Source organism: Coffea eugenioides, chromosome 2 (genome assembly GCF_003713205.1).
Source record: "Coffea eugenioides isolate CCC68of chromosome 2, Ceug_1.0, whole genome shotgun sequence".
In the NCBI taxonomy this organism is placed as follows: domain Eukaryota; kingdom Viridiplantae; phylum Streptophyta; class Magnoliopsida; order Gentianales; family Rubiaceae; genus Coffea; species Coffea eugenioides.
The window spans coordinates 29,564,479-29,583,712 of NC_040036.1; the positions used below are offsets into that span (position 1 = coordinate 29,564,479).

The 19,234-nt window shown below is 36.9% G+C and overlaps 2 protein-coding genes across 2 annotated transcripts; one reads left to right on the top strand and one right to left on the bottom strand.

Annotated features, from left to right (window-relative positions):
* Nucleotides 1-2,758: 2,758 nt before the first annotated feature.
* LOC113762416 (protein PHLOEM PROTEIN 2-LIKE A1-like) lies at nucleotides 2,759-3,892 on the top strand. Its single transcript, XM_027305865.1, has 3 exons — nucleotides 2,759-2,987; nucleotides 3,083-3,198; nucleotides 3,389-3,892. The coding sequence occupies exons 1-3, from the start codon at nucleotides 2,937-2,939 to the stop codon at nucleotides 3,756-3,758; spliced, it is 537 nt and encodes a 178-aa protein (XP_027161666.1). The 5' UTR covers nucleotides 2,759-2,936; the 3' UTR covers nucleotides 3,759-3,892.
* LOC113762415 (UTP--glucose-1-phosphate uridylyltransferase-like) lies at nucleotides 3,766-11,698 on the bottom strand. The gene is made up of 18 exons (XM_027305864.1): nucleotides 10,804-11,698; nucleotides 9,832-9,917; nucleotides 9,613-9,703; nucleotides 9,042-9,102; nucleotides 8,842-8,919; nucleotides 8,714-8,758; nucleotides 8,559-8,608; nucleotides 7,663-7,735; nucleotides 7,491-7,548; nucleotides 7,297-7,343; nucleotides 7,155-7,217; nucleotides 6,146-6,177; nucleotides 5,991-6,060; nucleotides 5,671-5,754; nucleotides 5,484-5,582; nucleotides 5,303-5,407; nucleotides 4,178-4,249; nucleotides 3,766-4,096 (listed from the first exon to the last, which is right to left on the bottom strand). Exons 1-18 carry the CDS (start codon nucleotides 11,433-11,435, stop codon nucleotides 4,058-4,060), a joined length of 1,785 nt encoding a protein of 594 aa, XP_027161665.1. The 5' UTR covers nucleotides 11,436-11,698; the 3' UTR covers nucleotides 3,766-4,057.
* Between the last annotated feature and the right edge of the window lie 7,536 nt (nucleotides 11,699-19,234).

Sequence of the window (19,234 nt, forward strand, 5' to 3'; positions counted from 1 at the left end):
GCATCACCATTGAAGTTCAGCCAGAACCAACAACTACATTTTAACGCGCTTTGTGGAATTTTTACGAGTTGATGAATGAGCCTCCAATGAGATTCGTAGGTTTACAACAAAGTTCTAGAAAAGTGATGACTAATGCATGCAGGAATTGAAAGCTTTCTGCATCACCATTGAAGTTCAGCCAGAGTTCAGGATGATCTTTCAGACACGCCATGCACACCAATGAAGTTCTACATGCATGCAGGAATTGAAAGCTTTCTGCATCACCATTGAAGTTCAGCCAGAACCAACAACTGAATCTTTGAATGAAATGAGACGTACGTTCATGATGACTAATGCATGCAGGAATTGAAAGCTTTCTGCAGGATGATCACCACGCATGCATGCAGGAATTGAAAGCTTTCTGCATCACCAATGAAGTTCAGCCAGAGCCAACAACTAGGATGATCTTTCCTTAGACACGCATGCATGCAGGAATTGAAAGCTTTCTGCATCACCATTGAAGTTCAGCCAGAACCAACAACTCATTTTAACGCGCTTTGTGGAATTTTTACGAGTTGATGAATGAGCCTCCAATGAGATTCGTAGGTTTACAACAAAGTTCTAGAAAAGTGATGACTAATGCATGCAGGAATTGAAAGCTTTCTGCATCACCATTGAAGTTCAGCCAGAGCCAACAACTACATTTTAATGCAGGATGATCTTTCCTTAGACACGCATGCATGCAGGAATTGAAAGCTTTCTGCATCACCAATGAAGTTCAGCCAGAGCCAACAACTAGGATGATCTTTCCTTAGACACGCATGCATGCAGGAATTGAAAGCTTTCTGCATCACCATTGAAGTTCAGCCAGAACCAACAACTCATTTTAACGCGCTTTGTGGAATTTTTACGAGCTGATGAATGAGCCTCCAATGAGATTCGTAGGTTTACAACAAAGTTCTACGAAAGTGACGACTAACAAGTGACGAGTCTAGTTTCTCTGGGCTTCAATTCAAGTTGAATATCCCAAACCGACAGCCAACCCAACCGACGTACATTCCGTGTACAAATAGCTGCAATGCTCCAAGTCCAAAGAGTAAACCAAAAGCGTTGACTCCACACAAACTGGTTGCAAGGGACATGTTTCAAATGTAACTGTGAGTTTAGTGCGTATACTCCCCTTGCTGCCTATAATCTTCAACTTCGTTAGCAAAACGAGTGTCCAATGACGCAGTACAGAGCAAACTTGAGCAAATCCGTAATAACCAAGGATTCCTTTTCCATTTCTCTTCATTCTAGAATACTTCATTCGTACATCTTTTGAAGTAATTATTAGGATGATGACAAGTTGGAAACCGGCCAGATGATTAACAGAACAACATTTTAGACGAGGAATACGAACGACACTTAAAAAATTAACTGGTGTTTCAAACTCTTAAAATTAACCGTATCACTTTTTATGATGTAATATTACGAGGCAAAGAATAATTAGAAAATGTGTTTAAGAAAAGATTCTAAAGATTTTTTTTTTTGAAAATTCAAATGACGTTTAAATTTAACTAAGAATGGTAATGGAGGGGAGCGCTCGCAAAAAAGAAAAGGGATAGGAAAAAAAACGTAGGGCGAGAGTTTAGGGCTGGGGGGAGGGGGTAGCGGATAAATTATATTATTATAAAATAAATAAATACTGTGACATTTTGTTTTGGTTAAAAGATGTATTTTTTTGCTTGTCAATTTATTGTTCAATGGTAAAAGAATGACTTTGTTATGTTAGCTTACTTTTTTTTGTCACGCATTTTATATTATTGTTTATAAAAAAAAACAAAAAACAAAGGCTATTGATTTAGATTTCAAATGATACAAATATTTATAAAATGTATTAAAAAGACTAAAGTGATTTTTATTATTTCACATTGAATTCTTGACTAAAAATTTAAAAGCAGGGTTATTGCAATGGTATAGGTGTTATACACATATAAGGTCAAATAAAAAATAAAAAAAATGGCAGCGGCCACCCATGGGAGCACCTGCGATTTGGGGCGGGCAGGTGGATATGGAGAATAAGGAAGAGGAATTTGTAGCACAACAGTTGAAAGCAGAGCACTCTTTTGCTCTCAAGTTTAAGGTTCAAATCTTAAAGTTGACGGTTTCGGGTGAGAAGAGGGAGATTCGATTAATACAAACAATCAAAGGAATTAAAAGGGAAGAGCAAGCCCATGATTGATGTCTTTGGATCCTATTCCTATCCTCCGAGGCAACCAACATGAGTTTGAGACTTGAGTGGAGTGAATGAGAAGATCACGTAAAATTCAATTGCTGTTTAGCTCTCAACAAGCAAGCTAGGAATTACTACTACTCGGGTTTTGCCATATTGTGTTTACTTTTACTTGCGGGTCTTTATGGCTGATTTGAATCACAAATGAATGCAATATTATTATTATTTACTATCAAAACTTTTTTTTTTTTTAAACGAAGCAGGCAACTTTGTTTCTGTAGTATCTTTATTTTTTTTTTTCCTTCTTTTTGGAGTGGTATAATTCAGCCAGCTTATCCTCAAATTTGCATCATTTTCCGGGAAAAAGCAGGACCAGTTTTCCCGTAATGAAATACTTTAGCAGAGAACCCAGAGAGAGCTTTAGACCGCACCAAAACATCATGGCCCATACTTACGAAACATGAAAAGACTGGACTAAAATTATTGCTGCGCAACTAAATATAAAAAGGACCACAGGTCAAATTTTGCCTTTATTCTTTTTCCTTTTTCTCCTCTCCACTTGTTTTTCCAAAATTGTACTCCTACTATCGTCCTAGGTGGAAAACAAGTTATAGCCTAAAGTGGGAGCATTAACCCACTGTCCCACTCTGTCCTCACATTTTCTCATTTCTCTTCACCACAGCAATATTGGGACCTTAAAGTTAGCCTTGTCCTAATTATAGCCCTTCTTCAATTTTGATCTATGGAGCGGTTTGGCCATAGCAGTGATGTCATTCTTGATCCAAGAAGGAAGGTATTGTATTATTATTATTATTATTATTCAACCCATCAAAATTATTTTGTCGTAATCCTCGTCACTCTGATCATTTTGGACCCTGATGGATGCAGAAGAAATGGTTTGACAAGAAAAAAAGAGCTTGCTACGTGATCTATCCCAGGTCTATGTTAATCGGCTGGGGTGAAAGTGAAGACTACTGGAGCTGGGAATACTTTCAAGGAACAAGGTAATAATACTAGTATGATTCACTGTCGGTCATTTCGTCCATCTATTTGTCCTTGGATAGGCTTTTGTGAAGCAAGTCCTTACATGCTATCTTATCTTCTTCCTTCCCAAGTTTTCATTTCTTACCAAAATGGGGAAAAAAAAAAAATCAAGAAATGCATTTAACCTGTTTCATCAAATTGCCCTTGTAGTGGGGACTATTTCGAGATAGCAAAACTCAAACAGGCATGCTGGTTCGAAATAGAAGGAAGACTGAACACTTCAGAGCTATCTCCCAAGGTTCATTATGAAGCTGTTTTTGTGATCAAGTTATCCCAGTGGGCACACGGGTGGGACACACCCTTGAGGCTAAAACTCACCCTCCCCGGCGGAAAAGTGCAAGAACGTAGAGTTCCTCTTCTGGAAGAGCCTCGAGGGGAGTGGATTGAGATCCGTATAGGTAATTTCCAGATTGAGAAGAATGAAAGCAGTGGAGATATTGTTGGTAATCTCCAGAATACAAGCGGGTATTGGAAGCAAGGATTAGCTCTTAAAGGTTTCATCATAAGACCTGTAACCTGAAAATCCATAGACCAAAAGAGTGTAAACCGCAAGGGTTTCTTTATTTCCGAAAGCAATAATTAGCTTTTCGTAATTTCTGCTTCCTCTGCTTCGGTACAATTAAGCAAATCTCAACGTAATGGACAAATACAAAATTGGATCCTTTTACCTGAATTTTTTTTTTTTTTGGGGATCTATCTTACTTTCTTTGATATATAGTTATATGAAGACATCCGATCACTCTGCAAAGCACTGAAAACAGCTTAAATACAACAATTTCATGCTCTGATTCGATCGATAAGGTCATGCAGCAATAGAGATTATAAAGGTCCTTCAACGTCTCTCGGCCTTGTAATTATCTGTAACATGGAAGAAGAGCTCATTCAGCCGAAGAGTCCAAATCTATAAAAAGATACGGAATTTGAGCTGCCACCCCTTACCCTGTTTTCAAGTACTGCTCCATCAGGAATTACCATCTTTACATCTGGTCTTGCGTGGATGCTAACTTTCCCCTGCAAGAGTGCATCCACCGGACAAGGAAAATTTCTAAGAAACCATATGAAATCAAATACACTCAACAGATAAACTGATAAAATGGAAAATTCTTTCAGAGGAGAAAATGCCGTGTTCTTTAGGAACAATAATGTTTACGTTGATACACAGATGCAGATAAAAACATATTTTCTCTGCCCAAGGCGGTGTTCTGGAACTGCTTAATAATAGACGCAGAAAATCATGTGCCTGCAACAGTTTATTATTCATTTAAGAAGAAAAGTCTACTATCTAACTATGTTTGAGTTATAATGCTAACTCTTGTACATAAAATTCCTCGGAAAAATAACTCTTCCTCTTATTTTTTGAGGGGTTGGGGAGAGTAAACATGCATTTAATGCTACTAAACCAGAATTTAGTAAACGAAACATTTACAAGAAGCTTTGATAATAATGCAAATTATAAGTCAATGAAACTCTACTCATTGAAAAATAAACACCATCAATTGCCCTCATTTCTATACATTCAGAAGTTTATTGAATATTTACTTCCGGATGCAAACCCGCGTAAATATTACAACATTATATGAATGTTGGTTAATAGCTACTACCTTGATAAGAGAAAAATAGATCGTTCTTCAACTATGAGTTATGAAAGAGTTGACACAAGAAAGAACCATCCACATTACCATGCAATAAGATTGGTTAAATGTAGTCACAAGATAGAGAGTAATGTTTAGATTCCCAAAAAAGTTTACATTGCATTAAAAGATTGATTGCTGAACATTGCATCACCTTTAAGGATATTAACCAATTAAATTCATTAAAATTTTCTGAGAATTGATTGTAAAGCACGAAAAGTAAGATTACTTCAATTTCAGATTGGATGTTCTGCTTGATTAACATCAAAAAAGACTTGAAACATGTAATTTTGAAAAAGAAATTATGAACATAATGAATGTATGGATCCACTAGGAAAAAACTTAGCCTGACATTTATAGAAGGCAAGTATAATTTCCGCAGATCCCAGAAGTGGAAGCTGGATATTCAGAGGCAGGGAGAGCAATTGCATACCTTCAGAGTTACATCACTTCCAAACCATACATCACCAGTTACCTCCAATGCATCAAGCTCAATGATGCTAGGCATTGACTTAAAACGACCATGGAATTCAGTAACCTGGAAAACAGAATCAGGTTATCTTTAGATAAATTGGATGCGGCATTCTAAACAACTAGAAATTTAAAGTCATTACATCTGCAAACTCGGGTCCTAATTCAATCAGAGGATCAGCAGGATTTGTTCTGGCTGAGCTCCGTGTAGGAATGCCTTCATCAAAACTATAAAGATCCGACTGCCAACGAACAAAATCTTGTTAATAAGAACTCCTCAAAACTAAAATGTCAAATTATAAAACCGCAAGCAAGAAGCCCTATTACAACCTGGTACAGAAGTAAATCGGATGTTGCTTCAACTGGAAGATATCTTGATTTTGGAACACTTATTGCAGATGCCTGGTCAAAAAACTGGAAAAAGTACAGATGGCAATAAGAATATGCAAAAACATTTAATCATGAAGATATTCAAAATACTATTAACAATTTTTATTTGGCCCCAGGCGTACAATGGATGGCCAAAGCCCACAAGCAAAGATTTTGTATATAACAGTAGCAAACAACTCTGAATTGGTATAGCAACATGACAGATATGAGAATAATCATTGAATTCACAGAAACTACCAGTAAAGATAAAGCATTGGTACCTCGGAAATAGCAGAGCTCTCAACGAGAGAACTATGCATAAGACTTTCAATGGAGTTCATACTCACCCAACTGTTCAAGAACAGGACTAATCAGTGGCCGAAGTTCTTCACCAATCTGATTTTAACGAGTATAGTATAATTTGCTGATTACTTACACGGTATCAGTAAACTTCAGATTCTCCTTCGACTTCAAATTGCCAGCAAAAAAAATTCAAAAACACATTAGCTTTGTCCAAGATCTAATTAAGAAATTAGTGGAATCCAAGTAAGATGTCAAATGAGAGAAAAGAGCACATCAAGGGTAGTCTGTCGTTGGAAGGTTATGACTCCAGCTATACAAGGTCTGAATTTAGTTGAAGCATGTACACATTTGAGATTCCAGTTGGATACTCCTAGTATGCTGCTAGGTGGCTCCTAAAAGAACAATGCTATTTTGTGTTCAAATTTCTTAAGATATGTCTCTCTCAGACAAACACCACCTACATCTCCCATAAAATCCATCTCTACTAGAAAATGAAAGAAGCATCTATGTATTGCCTATCATATCTATGAGTCTAGACAAGCACCCTACCGATCCAAGATTATCTATCCAAAGTCCTCAAGTTTTCACAAAGTACAAAATGGATAGCTTTAGAAAGCAAGATAACCAGACATAAAAAGAGTAAGAAAGGAAGAGATAAGAAAATTTCTAATTGGCATCATCGACCTGCTGTCAGCTTTACCATCAATGGAACATTTTTTGCACGAGTAATTTATTCTTATAATCTAACATCCCAGCAGATATTGCGGTAAATAGTATAAACTCCCTTCAGACACAACAATTTGGAATTCTATAACTCAGAAGGTCAACATTCTTCCTTTCATTTTTTTAAAATCTTTTTCTATTCACATTCATCGATGGTCTTTGACCATACACGGGACACTATCGATAACACCAAATTTATCAAGCTATGACTCACTAAAGCTGCAAAGGGAAAACTAAATCGATCAAGAATTATGTGGAGATGACGACTCCAAAATCAGAGACATGTAAATGGTGTTATCATTGTCATCCTGATTCATCACCAATGTGGCTAATAACAAGAAGTTCCTTAACGTCTATATAGTTTAAGAGCAATGATTTACTTGATGAAGGCATAGTTCCAAAAACAGAAATTAACAAACCTCATATTTTCCTTCATGAGATGGAACCTCCTTTACTTCCAGGTCTGAGGAGGCAGGCATTACCTGGAAAAAGGGAAAAAAAAAAGTTAGAAACTGTAAAAAGAGTAACAGAGCACAAAAATGGCAGCAGTTTTCTCCCTACCTCCATGCAAGTTTCGATATTGTTCTGCACCAAATGACTTATTATTTCTGTCACACGCATTAAGGCACTTACCTATTCGATAAACCAGGTCACTGCAAATGATGCAGAGTTATCCTGGCCTTGAATGCCAAAGAAATAAGAAATGAAAATTTTGAGAACCTGAAAATGTCACAAAATACTTCACCAAAGGATACTGGGCTCAATAACCTGAGCTAGGTTGTCCGAGTTCAGTACAAGAATATACTCCTTACCCTGGTAAAAAATAAAAGAAAGACAGAAAGACATGTTAATTAATTGCAAAATTGACTGAAATATAGATGGTAGATTGGAGATAGAAAATGGTAAGACATGGGCAGGATATTCCACCTGAGATAATAGAACATCAAGTTTACCACTGTTCTTCAAGGAAAGATAAACTTCACTGTGACTGGACGCATACCTTCATGCCATATATCATAATTCACCATAGAATAAGTGTTTGAAATCTTACAAATTATAATGCAGAAACAATTAACAAACACTAGAAACCTGATGCTTTACAGATATTTCGGAAGAATAAAAACTGGATGTAATGCCTAACATTCAATATGTTGATATTACATAAATGTACAGACACAAAAGTATTAAAACGGGAATTGGTCTTGAAATCATCTGAAGTTAGAGTTCGATCCCACTGATTTGAAAAACAACTTAAATCAACTAGTTGCTACACAGACATCGTTAACAAGCAGTAGTAGCTCATAAGAGGGACATGAAAGCTATAAAACATAAACCTTAATCCAACTCAAAAATGCAAGGCCAGATCAACATAATAAATGGGACCTAGCAAGGAGGGAGGAGAAGAGGGGGAGCACAGAACTTGTTCTACTAATCAATTCAAGCAGAGAACTTCATTGGGAAGAAAAGGCTAAGGCTTTGGACTTGAAATGAGTGCCTTGAGTTCATCACATCATTCACATGCAACAAGCCATGCAATGCCTACACTGAACATTGCACATTCAATGGGAGTTTAGGGCCAACTTTGTTACTATTCTTTCAGTAATCATATGAAACCTGAACACATCAAGATGCGGAGATTTTACTGTAAAAGGAGTTGGTCAACAGAGATCAATTGCAGCAATTTCACATATCAAAGGACATCAAGTATCTCCCAATTACTTCACAACGTGCCCTTTTACAAATTATTGAGCTCCATCAACTCAATTCAGAAGCGTAATGAGCTTATAAGCGCAAACGACCAAAACAAAAGAAAACTGACATACATTCTATCCTCGTGTGGAGCTTCATCTGAATCATCCTCGTACTCTTCACTCTGCATTAGGATATTACATATTCAGGAACTAAATAAATTAGCATGTACAACAAAAAGTGAGTTAGATGTTATACAATCACATTAAATAGGCTAACTATGAAAAACCTGGAGAAACGCATGAATATTTTTGTTCGTGTGTTGCTGCAAAACCTGACAGTGTGAAGTGAAGAGGATAAACTTCCTGGTGAATTCCAATCTCAATCAGCATACTAGAAAGCACTTAGATCAGTCACCTTTAAGGTAGAATCATGCGTATTAACTGTATTCGCCAGAAGCAGGGGAATGTTGCATCCATATTTAGCATTGAGGGACTACAACAACAAATACCATTTGATTATCATATGTAAGAAGCCTCAAAAGAATTAAGTGAGTATATGATGAACTACACTCTGCTAAACGCAAAGAGTATTAATAGAGGAAACTGAAGAAAAACCTCAATTTGATTGATAACCAAATCAAGACATGTCATTCCATTCTGCACTTCAATGGTAGACCTGCAGAAGCAAACAAAAAGAAAAATAGAAAAAAATCAACATGAAAAAACAAATACCAAATAACAAAAATGACTTCCATGTGGAACAATACATGAGTTTTGATGCAAAATGAAAGCTAGATATCTATAGAGTTAATGTCAAATGCTGATAGACATCCTTTTACAACATATCAATCTTTGTTGGTCAGACAACAGTAAAATATCTCATTAGTTGCATGATCAACAGGTCAGAGCGTACTTGCTGCAAATAGCATGCCAAACAATCTACTCCCATACCAATTAATAATATTCTAAGGCATCATAAGATTACATATCAAACATTATTGTCCCATAAGAGATATTTCAAATTAGTATATCTATTAACAGGTATAATTGTTTTAAACAATGTCGTTCCCCACAGGGGACAGAAACACATTGATATATTGGATTGATTATGATCCCTAGATTAATATTCAGTTGTTTAATACAGACAGTTACAAAAATGCAAACTTTATTGGAGTCACAATCTTACTTGGGCCCATTAAGACCCATGTTTGTCCCCAGCCTTCCATTGAATTTCAACACCACAGCTTTGTCCAGCAGCTGCTTCAAGTCTGAGACATCTGCTATAGCAAAAAAGCACAGAAAAGAATTAACACAAGGAGAATGACAAAATACCCTGCCCTCGTCCAGTTATCTGAATAAAACGCTGTAGATCAATAAGCATGTATAGTGTGAATAAACCAATTACCCTCAGGAGCAGGCTGCAGGCTTTCATAAGGAAGAACAAAGATTTTACCCCTCTTGCTAGCAGTCTCAATTTGTAAATCATCATCCCTAAGAACATGTCATTTTTGTCCAAAATTCAAGTACATAAGTCATCAGAAGAAAACCCAAAACTTAACAAATGACCTTTGGAGACTCTTATGTTATTGAAACATAAAGTATAAACTTCAAAAACTCAATAATAATGATATAGTTTGAAATTTCAAGTTCCATGAATGTGCCAACAACAACGTATTGCACCCAATCAATTAGCAAAAGAACACATTATCAAGACAGGAGCACAGAGAGTCGCTGCAGTCCCAACAAGATTATCAAAGCTGAGAAATTAACTATACACAATTCACTTTTTTATGTGGCAACGAGTAAGCTTAGTATAATGCTTAAAACAAGTGCCATTCAATATTCACAAAATCAACAAGATGAGACCAGAAGATATTTCCAGAATGTAGTGCAAGATTGAGCCTTTTCTTTTTCTCCCTTTTATTATTTGTATATGATAGACAAAATACCAAGCTTTGCACCAAATTCAGTATGCAAAATCATGCGCCATAATAATTCCAGATGGAAATTGAGAACTGAAAACAGTTTTAAAGTGTACAAAGAGCTGTTTCATTCTATCATCAGTGAGCATTACTGCAGCTATGTCAGCCAGATACCATTATCTTCACAACATACCATGCCATGACTTCGGCTCAAACAAATAGATGACAATCTAACTTAAAAGTCCAATTTTAGAGCCAGAATTGATTGCAATCATTCAATTGTCTCACTCGTTTAGAAAATGTAATACTCCCACAGACTTGTACTTGAACACTAATATATACCAAGAAAAATATTAAAAATCAGATTAACTCCACAAATTCAGGGAAACGAGGAGCAAAAATCTGATAAATTATACAAAAATGAACCCAAAAAGTAAAACTGGTAGAGTTCATACCGAGTTCCAGCGGTTGAATCATCTGCCCCTTGTGCAGCCTTCATTTTTCTTTGCTCATACAAAAAAGTTTTCGTGATCAAATTACAAAACAAGTAAACAAATTGAACTGAATCATTGGCAGGCACCGGATAAGTAATCTTCTTATAAGTTTCCCACGGCATACTCGAATCAACAAGCCCCACAATCGGAACTTGCAACCTTTCAGCCTCCAAAATAACCGAAGACTTCCTTTCCGTATCGAAAATCACCACACAATCAGGAGCGTGAATGGCTCCCAAGTTCAACTTCTTATTCCGGCCGCGAAACTTTTTGGGACTCGAACTGTTTGTTAAAAAGCCTCCAAGACGCCACGACTTGTCATTCTTAATCCCAATGGCTTTCGTCATTTCCTCGATGATTTCGTCAAAAAGGGTGTTGGTATTGACGAAAAGAAACCGCCCTTTTAACCTGACGAGGTTGCCCATGAAATTGCAGGCGTTGCGGAGGCAAATAAGAGTCTTGTCGGAGTCTATTATAGTCATGGCGTTCCGGGAGCCGCAAGAGTAGATTTTGAAGTGGTGAGCTGCGACCCGGCGACCCAAATGCGCGTTTGTACTGAGGAGCTTTTGGATCACTGCGGCGTGGATCGTCATCGTTGCGGAAGACGATATAGAAATGAGTGAAACTTTGAGGTACTTCTGTCCTACGAAAATAGTAGCAGTGGTGGTAGCAGTATGCTAGTAGCAGCAGCAGAAATAGGATTTCTAAAACTTTTCTTCTTTCCTTTCGTTGGGGTCTATAACGGGCTGCTCATTTTGTTGTCGCCGGAAAAAGGAGCTGAAATGAGAATTTTCTGATCGGGTTTTTGGGGCGGGGGCGACGGCGGAGGTGGTTCGTGACTTCGTGTGACTGAAAGTTTGCGCCCCTTAACTATTTCTTACCAAAAAGGGTGTTTGCCATTTAAGCTTTTAAAGAAGGTTAAATTGATCCTCTCATCAATTATTTGGTGAGTTAATTTTTCAATCATTTTTTAGTTGACCAAGGGTATAATGTGTCTATTAAAATATTTTATGAGATAAAGTACAAGTAATGTAATAGTAGTAGTCTATGGAGGGTTTTATGCATTAAAATGGTCCAACCATTGTGAGGAATTGAAAATTCTTTCATATTTTCTTATAGTTTTCATTATTTTGATAATTAATTAATAATTTTTTTAATACTAATTTACTTGTCTTAATTTTTGTAACTATTTTTAACGATAGAGTCGAGAGTTTTAATTTTTATTTTTATAGTTGGTGCATGCTAAGGTTATGGTGCATTGTGATAGTGTGATCAAATAGTGAGGTGTGTGCACTAAATTTAATGGATCAGAGCGGATAATAAGTAAGAGGAATTATGTGATTAAAAGTGCTAAGAGTGAATTAGTGAAACATATGCTAAAAACGCAAAAGAGACAAAGAAATAAATTTGAACCGACTTGCGCCACTTGTCATCGGTTCAAGACATCCCTTGATCAAGACTTTTCTTTCTTTAATCTTCTTATTTTTTTTCTTTTATTTTCCCTTCCCTATATTTCTTAGGGTGTTGGCCGAAATTTTGAAGGAAAAAAGAGAGGAAAAAAAGAAAAAAAAAGAGGGAAAATAGTTGGATGCTAAATGTTGGCAATCAAAATCATCTTTGACCAAGACCTTTCTTTCATCTTTATCTTTCATTTTACCAAAAACTCTTCCATTTTTCCTTCCTTTTGGCTGACTTTTAGAGAGAAAAAAAGAGAGAAGAAAGTTTCAATTTTCATCTTGCTTTTGGCTTGATTTAGTGAGGAAACTCTTAATCTAATCCAAATAAAGTAGCAGCAAGGGGACAAGAAGGCTTGTAGTAGAGTGATTTGGAGAGGAAAGTTTTGGTTTTCATTTTTCTCCTAGGGGTTTGAAGGTATTAAGTTGAGAAACTCTCCTTCTCTTTCCTATCTTGCATTTTATTGGATATATGTCTTGAATATGGAGGTTTGGTGGAAGATATCATGGATTTGTGAAGTTGGTGAACATTTCCAGCTTTGATTTATATTTTTCAACTATGAGATGATAATATCTAGATTTGCTATGGACTTGAGAGTTTTGAGATGAAGATTTCTAGCTTTAGTATGAATTTTTAGCCTTAAAATAGGATTTTCCAGCTTTAGTTCCAAATTTCCAACTTTGGTTGAGAATTTTCAGCTTAGGTATATGATTAATATAGCTAGTTTTGTGGCCAAAATAACCACCCTATATATCTTATAACTTGTAGACTTGATCGAGGCTGTTTTGCTATAAAATTTTAGCTTTGAGATTGGAGGAAAAGTTAAGGCAAAATAGGGGAGATGCTGCCTATTTCTTTTCTTGTAGTATAAGCGAGTGAAAGTGAGAATAGAAGGATGGTTTTTGGTTGATTCGGACTTGGTTTGCTTAGAGTTGCTTGAGTTCCTCTTGGTAGTGATACATAAGCTGAAATTTTGCCAAAAAACTATATATTTTGCAACGAGAAAGTAATGGCCATTTTAAGCATGATTTCTAGTTCCATAAGTCAAGTTTTAAACTTAAAGGTTTTAATCGTTTTCTTTTTAAAAACAAAAAGGAGCGTGCATGTATCTTGTATACGATTTGCTAAGTGTTATAAGGTTCATTTACATGATTTTCCTTTGATATTAACAAGCGAGGGTTGTATATTTTGAAACCCTTTTTGATTGCATTTTGCTATACGACATTTGATCGCAGATCTTGAATCCGGCCAGGGAGTTAGGCTCGAACTTCATTTTGATAAACAATAATCATTGGTGAGTGTTTCACCTGTGTGACTTGAACTTGTTACTAGATATCTTGACTTGTTATTGGAAAGACGAGTATACACTTTATCACAGTTGACCTAATTTGCTTGAATTCTTGTCAACCTGTTTATTTGTGAATCGACTTGTTTATTTGTGAATCGATATATCTGTGCATGACTTGAAAATCGGTTAGAGTGTCATCTAACCGTCTATACTTGCTTTGGGATCCCATCCCCATCGGTTAGTTGGTCAAATCGGGCCAGCAAAGGTTTGATCGAGGCGACTAATGAACCATCGGACTTGTAACTTGTTATTGGCCTTGGAATACTCGAGTATTACCCTACTTATACTTGATTGGCGTGCAAGCCCGGGTAAAGGGGGATGATCGATGGTCGGAGATGGCGTGAAGTGGTGATCTACTAGACTTGATAGTGTATTCTGCAGTTGACGGGGTGTCAATGGTTACAAGTTAAGCGGCCAATATTGTGACGACCCCACCTCCCCCTAAGGGGTACCAGAGGGTTCGGCGGACCGCCTGCCCAGCTCTCGCCATGACTCACTCACTCGAATCACGTGCACACAACCAAGGACCATAGATAACATTCACAATTCAATCTTATAATTTACATTGATAGGAAACAAGGTACAAAGTCTCGATATACTTAAACTAGTTCAAAACGTATACAATCCAAGTACAAGAGGTTCCATTCGAGGAATAGCGCGAGTACAAAACCAAATTTCAAAACAAAGTCTAAAGTAACTAGACTACGCTAGCCTTTACACTTCTCGCACTTCGCTCGTACCCCTGTAAGGAAAACAAAACTAATAGTGTGAGCCGATGCTCAATGAAGTTCCAAATATCCAATTGGCCAACAAAACAAAGAATAACATAGTAATAGTGAAATAGCGAGCAAACAAGTCAAATCAAGTAAATAGTACTTCAACTAGCCAAGTAATATCAGGTTTGCATTCATATATAAGGATACGGTATTCATATCTCGGCTCTATTCCAGCTTGATCAATGAGTAGTTGACTCTCCGTCAACTTTCAAGTAACAACAAATCCAAAATAAAACTTCACTACACGCCAATCCCCATCCACCGATCAACCTCCTTTTTCGGGCCCGCACGCCACAGGAAACACGGGTGGTAATACTCGAGTATACCGGATCGCCGAGGAGATAACACTCCACTCGACTTAACTAGTGACCCAGGGTTCTTTATCTAATCGACCAGGCCCTTGCCGGCTCGACTCGATTAACTAGCCTCAGGGTTTCTGGAATTCCAGGCAAGATATATTTCAAGTACATGTAAAGCAAGTCAAGTATATTCAATAGCAAGAACAAGTCATTGTAAGGCAAGCGCGGTAAAGTACACCCTTGCCTTATCATTCATTTTCACGTAATCATACAAGTCAAGTAAGGGACACATGTAACAAGTACAATCGGATATTTGGAAGCACTCACCACAATAGTGCTTCTAGTTCTCGCGTCGAGGTGGTACTCCGGGTTTAGAGTCCAAATCTGCGATAAAATTTCAGTTTGAGAACTTTGAAACACAAGTAGGATTCGAAACTTAAACGTTCCGTTCGTTAAGAATTGACCAATTGAAATTCATTTGAAAGACACTCGTGAAACACTTGCTCGCTTTTCAAATCATAAGGTTTTGTAACATAGATGTTTGGAAATAATACTTGAGTTGAAAGTACAAGGAAATTTAAGTTTACATTGGCCATTAGGCTTTTCCTCAAGGGTACAAGTTCGGCCAAGTCCTAACGTATAACCCTCGACAAATAAGTAGCAAAGGTACTCGCTAGTTCAAGTGATAATCACTTAACCTTTACTCAAGTCGCTAATATAGTTTTCTAGTCCTCGAGTAAAAATTCGGGCAGCATGCCTTTTGTGTTTACCTAATTTTCCAGCCATTTAGGCTTCATTATTTTTTCTCAACCAAAACCCAACATCACATATATCAGCAATTCATGTCAAGAGCCGTTCCATAGGCTCACAATATCATACTAACAAGATTCACAATAATAGCAAGTGCAGAAATTCAATTTAGCACAAGACAGATTTGCCGTATGAATGCGGAAATAACATATCCGAGGCCACGCTTATCGGAATGAGGCGTAACCTATGCCGCTTCGAAGCTAAGACACAGGGCTACAATGTTCATGAAGGTCACTTAGTCCAGTTCCTAGTGCAACTTAGTCAAATTCTCAAATTACAAAACCAAAATCTAACTTGTCGGCTTTTAACTGCATTACACTGTAATGATCATATCTCAGAGTACAAAAGTCCAATTCAGGTGTTCTTAGAGGCATTTGAAAGCTAATACAGAATGCTACAACTTTCATGTTTTGGCAAAATGCTAAATCAGTACGCATCCTAGTGGAAAAACACGATAAACTGGACAAACTGATCACACGGACTGATGGGAAAATACTTAAAATAGTAAGGGTATTTTGGACTTTTCATGACCTACGTTGCTTCGATTGAACTGAAATTTTGTAGGCGCCTATAAAATATCATTCTCTACAACTTTCATTCTTTGACCTAAGGCCAAATCAGCTTCTAACATAGGGATATAAATTCGGACAGAATATTGGGGAAAATTTTCCAGATTCTGGAATTTTTTTGTAATCAATGGAACTTTCTCAATTTCTTGTTCTAATCACTACCAAAGCCCCTTATAAAACCTCAATTGTAATATATATACATCATACATCAAATTGGGCAGAATTTCCCCAAACCCTAGTTCATCATATAAAAGGAGAAAAACTTCCAAAACATGATAATATCCATGATTCCACTACAAAATCAAGTTGCTAAGCTTAATTTAACAAAATTGAAAGTAAAAATTAGAGAGATAAGCTTTCTTACCTTGACTAGAGTTCACTAAGTGTAGCCCAAGCTTTCTCCTTCCAAAGTCTCACCACAAATCACTAACTAATCACTCAAAGACAAGTTTAATCGGTTTGTTTTGTTTGATTTCTCACTTAGTTGTTGGATTGAAGAAGAAATGGAGTGTTTTCCCTTGGTGTTTTTTCTTCTCCTTCCTCTCGGCCAGCAGCAGCAAAATGAAGAGGAAATTTGCTGAATTTTGGTGTTAAATAGATGGTCTTTGTCTTGGGTCAAGAAGCTCTATGGTGGCGACAAGTGTCGCCACCACCACCTTTCTTTTTTTCTCTTTTTTTCTTGTTATTTTCTAGCCTCAAATTCGGTCAAGCTTGCTGCCAAGAGAGAAGATATTTTGCTCAAGTTCAATAAGGTTGTTTGGTAAGAAAAATGGTGGTCAAGTGGTGCGTTCAATCGGTAATGCGCGGGACCCGCCGGTTCGCGCCGTTTCTCTTAAAAACTCACGTACTAGGGTTTTTACTTCCAATTCACTAACCTTATATCATTGCCACTAGTCACATATTATTTCTCACTTAAAAGTCACTTTTAATCCCCAAATTTAATCCTTACTCTGTATCGAAATTCATCCGGCGAAAAATCGCAAAAACCATAATTTTGCTCCAAACTTGAAACCGAAGCGTAAAACCCTATTTTCTAGGTTTATTTACACTTAATGTGAACTATTTGGGTAATGGGCTTTGATAAATAATAATTTTCAAATAAAAGGGTATTTTTGAGAAAAAATACAAGAAATTTGCGAGTCCTCACAAATATAAGGAAAATGTATCCTTTTACTTGAATGTGTTAGTTGTTCTTGATTACTTGTTATTGATTTGCTTAGTTACTGCCTTCTTACTTGTTTTGAAATTGATTCTTTATTTGCATGAATTGTTTTGGAACCTCACTAAGTTATGACTCATCCCATTAGTTTTGTTTTCTTTACAGGGGATGCTAATATGGGCGTATAACTGGTACAGGCTGGATCTTGTCTAGACTTTTAACTTTTGTAATTATAATAGCGTTAGTGCTCGTCTATGGTTAAGTCTTCAATTAGAACTTGAATCTTTTGCTACATGTTGGGTATGTATGGATTTGAGAGAACCAAGTGTATATATATATATATATATATATATATATTAAGATTTGAAACTGATGCTCTCCTTATCCTTGGAAGTTATTATTCGTCTTTTAAATTGTGTGAACAAGTCCTAGCGAGAGTTAGGCAGACGGTCTACTAAAACCTAGGGTACGCCCTAAGGAGGGGTGGGGTCATTATAGGTGGTATCAGAATCTAGGTTTGAATTGGTTTAGGCGGATTAAATGTTTTATAGTGGTAACGGGTTATATGTGAATGTCTAAGTGTGAAATTCTAAAGAATTAGGTGGCTAACTTGTTTTATTTGTCTAAACCGTTTATTCTCTTGATACTGCTTGTACTGTAGGCAATGGAAATAAATGGTGGGAACGGGAGTTCTGAATGACCTCGTCGAGTACTTAGCTATCAAGAGCGTCTAAGAGGGCCTGTATTTCGATAGGCTCCAAGGCGTAAGGTCAGACATTATGATTGCTGGTGGACCTACTCATATTCCAATAGGGTGGTCCTCGCCATAACGGACGAGAGGAGAAGGTTGGCTAATGCCAATTGTGGAGCGCAAAAGGAGATCAAGCGACTGAGGACAATGTTAAGGATGCAAGGGAATAGAATTCGAGAGTTTGAGACTTCTATTCTTGAGGAACATGAGCGAACTAATGCTTTTCGAGAGCAAACACAGGAGATTAATGGTCGTCTCGTTCGGGTGGTAAGAGAAGTGATAGATCGAACGAAAAACATGTTAACTGAGTGTGGGGTACTCATAGAGGAAGTGATACAAGTGAACTTAGCCGAAGAAAGTCAAGGGAACATAGCCCTTAATGAATTTGACCTTGAACCTGAGGAAGGTCAAGTTGAACCTGAAGGGGAGGTAGAGTCGGCTGGGTCGGTGATGAATTGAGCGAGAGATCTAGGTTTTGTGGGTTGTGCAAGATAATTAGGATATGGTATAGGGTAGTTGGGATGACACGTTACCTTTCTTGTTTTGCTTTTGATATTGAAGTGTTAAAACTGATATATATAGTGCTTGTTTTTGTTGTATGTTCTTTGGTTTTGTTCTATGTACTTGACTTTATTAGGTTGACATGTACAGTATTTTATGACTTGTTATGGTATGTATATAAATAGAGTGTTTTATTTTAAGTGTATTCTATTATTTTCACTTTATGATTTAGAAATGCTTTTATTGAATTCTATATAGGGCTGTAAACGAGTCGAGTCGAGTCGAGTTTTGGATTTATCGAGCCGAGCTCGACTTAAAAATAGATGGGCTCGAGTTCGAGTTCGAGCTCGAGCTCGACTCGACTAAAAAAAACTAAGCTCGAGCTCGACTCATTAAAGCTCGCGAGCTGATGCTCGATTTCTGGCTCGCAAGTAGCTCGATTTGTGAGCTCGAATTTTTGACTCGTTAACGGCTCGTTAGCTCAAATTTTGGGAATTAATCTAACAAAAATATCATTTTATCAACTAATTCCTAACCAAATTATGAGCATAATCATAGCTTACAATTCATGCGTACAATTGACCATAATTTTTCACATTATCATAATAAAAAAAGGCCTACAAATTTTTCACTAAATACAATCATAAATTTAGAAATACATACCACATAAGTCTAGAATTTAAATGCCCAACACTTTATACAAGTTCAACATTCTCGGTCACAA

Excerpts from the sequence above, each read along its gene's own strand:
- LOC113762416 (XM_027305865.1), top strand. The coding sequence starts at position 2,937 with ATGGAGCGGTTTGGCCATAGCAGTGATGTCATTCTTGATCCAAGAAGG. Across the intron at positions 2,988-3,082 it reads TTCTTGATCCAAGAAGGAAG|AAGAAATGGTTTGACAAGAA; the intron begins GTATTGTATTAT and ends TGATGGATGCAG. Across the intron at positions 3,199-3,388 it reads GAATACTTTCAAGGAACAAG|TGGGGACTATTTCGAGATAG; the intron begins GTAATAATACTA and ends TTGCCCTTGTAG.
- LOC113762415 (XM_027305864.1), bottom strand. The coding sequence starts at position 11,435 with ATGACGATCCACGCCGCAGTGATCCAAAAGCTCCTCAGTACAAACGCG. Across the intron at positions 9,103-9,612 it reads ATGGGTCTTAATGGGCCCAA|GTCTACCATTGAAGTGCAGA; the intron begins GTAAGATTGTGA and ends TTGCTTCTGCAG. Across the intron at positions 8,759-8,841 it reads CGCATGATTCTACCTTAAAG|GTTTTGCAGCAACACACGAA; the intron begins GTGACTGATCTA and ends TCACACTGTCAG.